Source organism: Numida meleagris, chromosome 21 (genome assembly GCF_002078875.1).
Source record: "Numida meleagris isolate 19003 breed g44 Domestic line chromosome 21, NumMel1.0, whole genome shotgun sequence".
Lineage (NCBI taxonomy): Eukaryota > Metazoa > Chordata > Aves > Galliformes > Numididae > Numida > Numida meleagris.
Window position 1 is genome coordinate 3,346,668 of NC_034429.1, and position 8,071 is coordinate 3,354,738.

The 8,071-nt window shown below is 65.0% G+C and overlaps 2 protein-coding genes across 2 annotated transcripts in view; one reads left to right on the forward strand and one right to left on the reverse strand.

Moving 5' to 3' along the window:
* SFTPB (surfactant protein B) overlaps positions 1–3,196 on the forward strand; it is a 4,819-nt gene extending 1,623 nt beyond the window's left edge. The window contains exons 2-5 of the mRNA XM_021374721.1: positions 414–506; positions 1,721–1,801; positions 1,892–2,140; positions 2,888–3,196. Of these exons, the coding sequence (XP_021230396.1) occupies positions 414–506; positions 1,721–1,801; positions 1,892–2,140; positions 2,888–3,142 (678 nt within the window). The 3' untranslated portion in view covers positions 3,143–3,196. The remainder of the gene's footprint in view (positions 1–413; positions 507–1,720; positions 1,802–1,891; positions 2,141–2,887) is intronic.
* Positions 3,267–7,220, reverse strand: USP39 (ubiquitin specific peptidase 39). The gene is made up of 12 exons (XM_021375071.1): positions 6,798–7,220; positions 6,092–6,161; positions 5,893–5,987; positions 5,668–5,804; positions 5,420–5,572; positions 5,110–5,335; positions 4,934–5,011; positions 4,329–4,396; positions 3,892–4,223; positions 3,658–3,793; positions 3,473–3,559; positions 3,267–3,370 (listed from the first exon to the last, which is right to left on the reverse strand). Exons 1-12 carry the CDS (start codon positions 7,189–7,191, stop codon positions 3,323–3,325), a joined length of 1,824 nt encoding a protein of 607 aa, XP_021230746.1. The 5' UTR covers positions 7,192–7,220; the 3' UTR covers positions 3,267–3,322.

Here is an 8,071-nt window from a genome sequence, read left to right on the forward strand (position 1 = left end):
GAGGGGGGACAGCTGGAGAGTGGGGGTGCCCAAAGAACGAGGATGCCCAGATAATGGGGACGCTGGGGGGAATGGGGGCTGCTGGGGGCACGGTGACATCTGGAGACACATGGTGTGTGGGGTCTATTGCTATTTGGGGACACCTGAGGGAACTGGGGACACCGTGCCATTTGGGGACACCAAGTCATTTGAGACCATCACAGGGGGTGCTGGGTAGACTGGGGACACCCTGCAATACAGGGTCACCGTGGGGTGCTGGGGAAAATGGGGACACTGTGACAGCTGGGGACACTTTGGGTGTTGGGTATACTGGGGACACCGTGCTATAAGGGGACGTGGTGCCACGTGGGGACACCTTGAGGTGCCCCACTCTGGGCTGCAGACACAGGCACTGCCCCCCGCTGTCCCCATAGAAGCCCTCCGCCATCTGCGCCCGCCTGGAGCTGTGCCCTGAGCAGCCGGGGGGGGTCCCGGCCGTGCCCCCCCACATCGGTGCCCATCTGCAGGTACGGCTGCGTGTGGGATTCTGGATGGCGTCCGGGGGCGGCTCCATGGGTTTCCATATGGGCGCCTGTGGGCATATAGGGTCTTCTATGTGAGTGTAGGTAGTATCTATGTGGGGTTCACCAATGGGAACATCAATGGGCATCCCAGTAAGTGTCCCAATGGGAACCCCAATGGAAAACCCAATGCGTGTCCCAGTGGCCAAATATGGCTGTCTCTCCATGGGCGTCCCAATGGGAACCCCAATAGGAACCCCAATGGGCACCCCAATGGGAACCCTCAGAGGAACCTCAACGGGATCCCCGATGGGAATCCCAGTGGGAACCTCAATGGGAACCCCAATGGTTGTCCCAGTGGGAACTCGAATGGGCACCCCAATGACCAAATATGGCTATCTCTCCATGGGAACCCCAATGGGAACCACAACGGGCATCCCGGTAAGTGTCTCAGGGGGTGTCCCAATAGGAACCCCAATGGGAACCCCAATGGACAACCCAATGAGTGTCCCAATGGCCAAATATGGCTGTTTCTCCATGGGCAGCCCACTGGAAACCCCAATGGGAACCCCCGTGGGTGTCCTAATGGATGTTTCAAGGGGAACCTCAATGGGAATCCCAACAAGTGCCCCAGTAGGAACCCCAAGGACTGTCTTCATGGGATCCCCAAAGAGAACCCTGATAGGCATCCCACTGAGTGTCCCAATGGGAACCCCAATGGGAACCCCCCACGGGAACCTCAATGGGATCCCTGATGGGAACCCCAGTAGGTGTCCCAATGAGCATCCTAATGGGTGTCCTAATGGGATCCCCAATGGGAATCCCAATGGGCATCCCAGTGAGTGTTCCAACAGAACCCCAACAGGTGCCCTAATGGGTGCTCCAATGGGAACCCCAATGGGATCCCTGATGGGAACCCCAGTAAGTGTCCTAATGGGTGTCCTAATGGGAAGTCCAATGGGAATCTCAATGGGGTTCCTGATGGGAAACCCAGTAGGTGTCCCAGTGGAACCTCAATGGGAATGCCCATGGAAACCCCCATGAGTGTCCTAATGGGTGTCCCACTGGGAACCACAATGGGAACCCCACTGGGAACCCCGAAGAGTGTCCCGCTGAGCATCCTACGGGTGTCCCAACGGGAGCCCCGCTGGGTGTAGGGTCATCGTTAGGCTCCAGCGCCCACCCCCGCTGGCACTCAGCGCCGTCCCCTTGTCCCCAAGGACGAGGCGCTGCCGGTGCCGCTGCCGCTGTGCTGGCTGTGCCGCACCTTCCTGTCCCGCGCCGAGGCCGCCGTCCCCAAGGTACGGTGCGGCGGTGGTGGTGGCGGTGGGGCCCACGCGGGGAGGGGACACGCAGGGGACAGCTCGCCCTGACGGCGGTGACGCCCGCAGGAGGCGGTGGCGACGGCGGTGGCGCAGCTGTGCCGGGCGCTGCCGGTGGTGGCGGCGGGCGCGTGCCAGTGCCTGGCGGAGCGCTACACCGTGCTGGTGCTGGAGACGGTGCTGGGCCGGCTGGCACCGCGCCTGGTGTGCCGCCTGCTGCTGTCCTGCGGCCCCGAGGAGGACGGCGCTGCCCCCGCGTCACCCCCAGGGGACCCCGGTGACACCGAGCGCGTTCCGCTGCGTGCTGCCGGGCACAGGGTGAGAGCGGGGGGGGCACAGCACCTGGGGGGCACCAAGGGACGTGCTGGGGACCCTAAAGGTGTCACAGCCCCAAGGGATGCGTTGGGGACCCAAAGGGACATGGTGGGGACCCTAAAGATGTCATAGGTTCAAGGGACACACTGGGGACCTGAAGGGAATGTGTTGGGGACCCAAGGGGATGCGCTGGGGACCCTAAAGGTGTCACAGACCTAAGGGATATGTTGGGGGCCCTAAAAGTGTCATGGCCCCAAGGGACATGCTCCAGGGTGTCACAGTGCCAAGGGACAAGTTGGGGACCCTAAAGGTGTCACAGCCCCAAAGGGACGTGTTGGGGGCCTGAAAGGACGCGCCGGGGACCCTAAAGGTGTCATGGACCCACAGGACACACTGAGGACCCAAAGGACATTTGGGAACCCTAAAGGTGTCATGACCCCAAGGGACATGCCTCAGGGTGTTACAGCCCCAAGGGACACACTGGGGACCCTGAAGGTGTCACAGCCCCATGGGACACATCCCAAAGTGTCACAGCCCCAGGGGAGCGTGGAGGGGACGCGCTCTGCGGTGTCACCACCCCGGCTCAGAGTGACAGCCCCAGGGACACGCTCAGGAGTGCCACGTTCCCAAGATGTCCCACCCCACGGGACACACCAGGACCCCCACGGGTGCCACCTCCACGTGGGACACCCCCCCAGGAGCCCTGCCAGGTCCCCGAGATGTCACCACCCGTGTCCCCCCCTCCCTCAGGACCCTGCTCTGTGGCAGGTGCTCAGCCAGCTGTCCCCAAACCTCGGGCTGTCCCCAAACCCTGAGCTGCCCCCAAAGTCTGGACCCTGCGCCCTGGGCCCGGCCTACTGGTGCTCCAGCGCTGAGACTGCCCGGCGCTGCGAGGTGAGCAGGGGGGAGGTGACAAGGGACACGGGGAGGTGGGGTGACACGTCACCAACCCCTGCCCCTCGCTACCAGGCTGTGCCGTACTGCCGGGACCACGCCGGGCTGTAGGGGATGGGAGGAGCCACCGTGTCCCCCAAATAAAGCTTGGAAGCCAGCAGCATGCCTGCCCCCGTCCCTGTGCCTCTTTTGGGGGTGGGGTGGGTGAATCGAGGCAAAAAAAGAGCAGAAAAGGTTTTAAAAAAAAACAGGAAAAAGAAAAGAAGTACATTTAATGGGTGCTGGGGGAGCTCAGGCGCCTTGCTGGTTCGTCTCGTCCTCCTCCCGGCGCTTCCAGATCTGGGGCAGAGCACGGAGGTTGGGGTGCGTGTGTTGGGGGGGGGACGGTGGCATTTTGGGGACGTTTTGTCCCCTGGTTCACCCCCTCCCACAGCCCCTCACCTGAATGTAGGCTTCAGAAAGCGTGATCATCTGCGGCAGGATGTCGGTCACCTGCAGGTCCTGCAGCTCGTACCACTTGCCGGTGCCCTGCCAGGGGACACGGGGGGACAGAGTGACGCTGGGGGCCACCCTCGTGTGCCCTCCCTCCCCCTCCCCCGCCCAGTTTGGATGAAGGCAGCGCTCACGTGGTGCAGCACGTGGATGCGGTAGGAGCCCTCGGAGGGTTTCCCGTCGTGCACGATGTTGGCGATCAGGTCGTAGGTGGTGTGGGTGTGCACCGCCTGCACCTCCTCTGACAGGTACTCCCGCAGGTCCACGTTGCTGCGGGGCCATGCCATCAGCACCCGAACCCCAACAACAACCCCCCCAGGACCCCCCCTCCTCCCCCAAGCTCAGGGTGGGGAAAGCGGGGCACCCACGTGATGGGGAAGTTGACGATGGTGGGGTTCTTCTCCACGAAGAAGTTGTTCTTGGTGAAGCGCTTGATGCAGAAGATGAGGTAGGGCGGCAGCCGGGTGAGCTGGAAGCGCTTCAGGAAGTTCTCCTTGTAGGTCTTGTACTCCTTCTCGGTGGCCCCGTTGAATTTGGCCAGGATGCTGAAGAGCGGCACCTGGGGGATGATGAGCTGCTCCTTCTCGTCCTTGTAGAGCGGCGCGGTGGGCAGGTCCAGCGTCAGGTACATGAAGGTGGACTCCACCATGGTCTCCTGGTACTCGGCGTTCTGCAGCAGCTGCGCCTTCTCCTCAGCTGGCTGCGGGATGGGTGCAGCGGGGTCACCGCCGTGGGGTGGCCCCTGGCACGGCCCCCAACCCCGGGGGGGCACTCACCAGGTCTGGGAGGGGAGGGGGGCACTCACCAGGTCCGGGTGAGGCAGCTTCTTGGTAAAGATGCGCATGGAGCCCTGGAAGACGTCGGTGACGATGGCTGAGAGCAGAGAGCGGTGTCGGAGGGAGGGGAGACAGGAGCGGCTTGGCACGGGGCGGCACAGGGGTGACATGGGGCACAGGGGTGGCAGAGAGGGGACATGGGGGTGATGCAGGGTGGCAGAGGGGTGACATGGGGCATGGGAGTATCAAAGAGGGCACATGGGGGCGATGCGGGGTGGCAGAGGGACATGGGGGTGACATGGGGCACGGGGGTGACATGGTGCATGAAGGGTGAGAAAAGGGGCACAAGGGTGGCAGAGGAGCATGGGGGGTGAGCAAAGGGACACAGGGAGATGACAGAGGGGCATGGAGGGTGACAAAAGCAGCACAGGGGTGGAGAGGAGTGACAGAGGAGCACAGTAGTGACGTGGGGGGTGACAGATGGGCACGGGGGGAGACCAAAGGGGCACGGGGGTGGCAGAGTGCTGTGAGAGGGACACGGGGTGACATAAGGAGCACTAAGGAGCACAGGGATAGCTGTGGGGTAACAAAGGCCACCCCCCGATGGACCGCAGCCCCTGGATCCCCCACTCACTTTTCTTCTTCTTCTTGGTGCCACCCAGGGCCGAGTGCAGCGCGTTGAGGAACCATGAGAGAAAGTCCACGCCGTCCCCTGCGAACCGGGAGGGGGAGGAAGAGGAGGAGGAGGATGGGTGTGGGTGTGGGTGCCGCGCTGGCTGCAGCAGCCGACCACGTCCCGCGGGGCCTCACCCTGCTTGGTGATCTGGAAGTTCTTCTTGCTGCACAGCACCACGGCCTGCAGCATCTCGTGGGGCGAGACGTGCGCCTTGAAGTTGCGCGGGTTCCACAGCTTGCGCATCAGCTCGCCGAAGCGCTGCACCAGCAGGAACATGATGTCCCCCGGCGGGCGCTTGATGTTCTTGTAGTTGTCCTCCTCCAAGAAGTAATTCCTCAGCGGCGGGACGTTAGATAGAGCCTGGAGAGGGCACACTGCATGGGTACAACACCAAAAAGCGATTCTCTCCTTCCCCACCCTCCTCCCCCCGCCCCAAACCCACACCTGCAGCACGGCGTTGGCGTAGTCGTTGGCTTTGATGTTGTTGAGCCCCACGATGCCGGGCAGGTAGGTGGTGCCGTCGTAGGCGCGGGACAGCTTGGCCTGCTTGTCCAGGTTGCTGATCTGCTGCGCGGTGAAGGTGGGCTTCAGCACGTACTGCACAACGGAGGGGACACGGCGGCGTCACAGCGGGTGGGGGGACACCAAACCACCCCCCCCACCACCACCACAACCCAGCGTCACTGGCGCACCGTGATGTCCTCCAGGGAGGAGTCGATGATCTCGTAGTTGTCGGGCAGGCAGTAGAACTTGAGGGTGTGGAGGTTGAGGAAGACGTGGTGGCTGAACTGCACGCTGTGGATGTAGGCGTGAGACTTCAGCCCCCGGCCTGCGGGCAAGAGGAGGCGTCAGGGGTCAGACTCCCTCCAAAAAGTGATGGGTGGTGGGGGTGCTCCCCTGCCCAGCCCCGTGCTCACCCTGGAAGTATTTCCCGCACACCAGGCAGGCGTAGACGTTGATGTGGGACAGTGAGATGGAGCAGAGCTTCTCGAAGTCAAAATCCAGGACGCTCCTGCAAGGCAGGCAGAGCTGAGGGGCGGCTGCAGGGAGTCCCCCGGCCGTGCCCATCTCCTCCCCGTGCCCCCTCCCCCTCTCCGTGTGCCCCCAGCTTCTCACTTGTTGATGGTGTCCAGGTAGGGGCAGTGGCGGCTGCGTTGGTCCTCAGGGTCAAAGCGGCCATAGCGCACTGTGGGGGATCAGCTCGTTAGCCAACGGAGCCATGTGGGGCTCGGATCTGAGCTCCACACCAGCCCTAGTCTTCCCCCCCCCCAAAATCCCAGATCTGACCCCCACCCCCAGTTCCTCCCTGTACTCACACATCTGACCTCAAATTCCCCCAAACCAGCCCCACGCTGTGCCCCTATACCTGACCCCTCCAGAACCAGCCCTAGTTCCCCCCACACTCCTGTACCTGGTCCCAAACGCCCCAGACCAGCCCTGGCCCTGCCCCACAGGCCTGTATGTGACTCCAGGCCCCTGGAACCAGCCCTGCTTCCCCCCATAACCGACACCAAACCCCCAGCCCCAGCCCTGGTTCCTCCCCATATACCCATTGCAAACTCCATTGCCCGCAGCCCCAGTTCTGCCCCACAGACCCGTACCTGACCGCACTTCCACCCAAGCTCCCCTACAGATGCCACCAATGCCCAGAACCCCCCCGGTTCCACCCCGCAGCCTCAAACCCGACCCCAACCACCCCCTGTTCCCCCCATACTGCCATGACCGACCCCCCACCCCCAGGACCGCCCCCACTGCCCCCGCAGCCCCACACCGGACCCGAGACCACCCCAGCCCCGGTACCCGGTACCGCCCCGCTTCCCACCGGTGGGCTCGGGCTCGGGCTCAGAGTCGCCGTCCTCCTCCCGCTCCCGCTTGACGCGCACAACTCCGCCGGTTCCGGTTCCGGTTCCCGCCCAGATGCTGCCTCCCGGCTCCCTCCGGCCGCGCGCGGGCCCCCCGGGCAGCCCCAGGCCCAGGCCCAACCCCAGGCCCGGCCCGGGCTCCGCCGCCGCCTCCCGTTTCTCCCGTCCGCGCTCCGCTTCCCGCCGGCCGCGGGCCCTCTCTGCCTCGCTGTCCCGGCGGCTCCGGGAGGATCCCCGCGCCGAGGCCGAGCCGGAGCCCCGCGCCGCCGCCCGCTCCCGGTCGCGGTCCCGTTCCCTCTTCCCGCGGCTCGACATCACTGTGCACTGCGCATGCGCCGATTCCACAACGCGCATGCGTCCCTCCTCATAGCGCGTGCGCAGCAGGAGCCGGATATACCACGCATGCGCAATGCTCTGTACTCGCACTGCGCCTGCGCGCTGCTCTCGGCCGCGTCCAGCGTTCTCAGCGGACTCCGCGCCTGCGCAGTGCTCTGTGCTCGCTCTGCGCCTGCGCACTGCTCTTTGTCTGTTCTACGCCTGCGCAGTGTTCTCTGCGGGCTCCGCGCCTGCGCAGTGCGGCGTGCCGGACTCCGGCGGAACTTTTAAAGGCGCCGCGTCCCGGTACCGGCGGAGTTCGGCTGTTGCCTCCCGCCCTGTCCCGGCGGATGGAGGCGGGTTCGGGGCGGCGCTGCCGGCCGGGCGGGCGGCTCGACATGAGCCACGGCTTCGTGCGGCACATCCGCCGGAACCAGCTGGCCAGGTACCGGCCGTGCCTCCGGTAACACCCCCGGGACCCCACATCGCCCCCCCGCGGTGCCTGTGTATCCCCCTCCTCGATGTCCTATAGCCTCTGTGTGCCCCCATAGCCATCCTCGGTGCCCCCAGAGCCTCCCCCGGTATTCCCGTACCCCCACACCCCGCCCCGGTACTCCTACAGTCCTCCCCGCTGCCTCCTTAACGCTCCCGGTGCCTTCTGTTCCCCCTCCCGGGCCCTCTTTCCCCGCTCCGTTTCCCCTTCAGTACCCCCCTCGCTCCCTCCGTCCCGGCCCTCCCCCCTCCCCTCCCGGTGCTCGGTTGCCCCCTCCCGTTCTCCCGCCCTCCCCCGGTGTCCCGGCGCTGAGGCCCGCTGCCCAGGGACGCCTACGAACGCGCCGTGAAGCAGGCACGGGGCAGGGCCCGGGGGCGGCACACCGCGGCCCCCCCCCGGCCCCGCCGCCCCGATCAGCCCGTGTAC

Bases quoted from the DNA above. Each gene is read 5' to 3' on its own strand.
- USP39 (XM_021375071.1), bottom strand. From the start codon at position 7,191: ATGCGCGTTGTGGAATCGGCGCATGCGCAGTGCACAGTGATGTCGAGC. The intron at 5,573-5,667 runs GTGCGCCAGTGA...TCCGTTGTGCAG, and splicing joins CCTCCCTGGAGGACATCACG to TACGTGCTGAAGCCCACCTT. The intron at 3,371-3,472 runs GTGAGGGGCTGT...GCTCTGCCCCAG, and splicing joins TTTCTGAAGCCTACATTCAG to ATCTGGAAGCGCCGGGAGGA.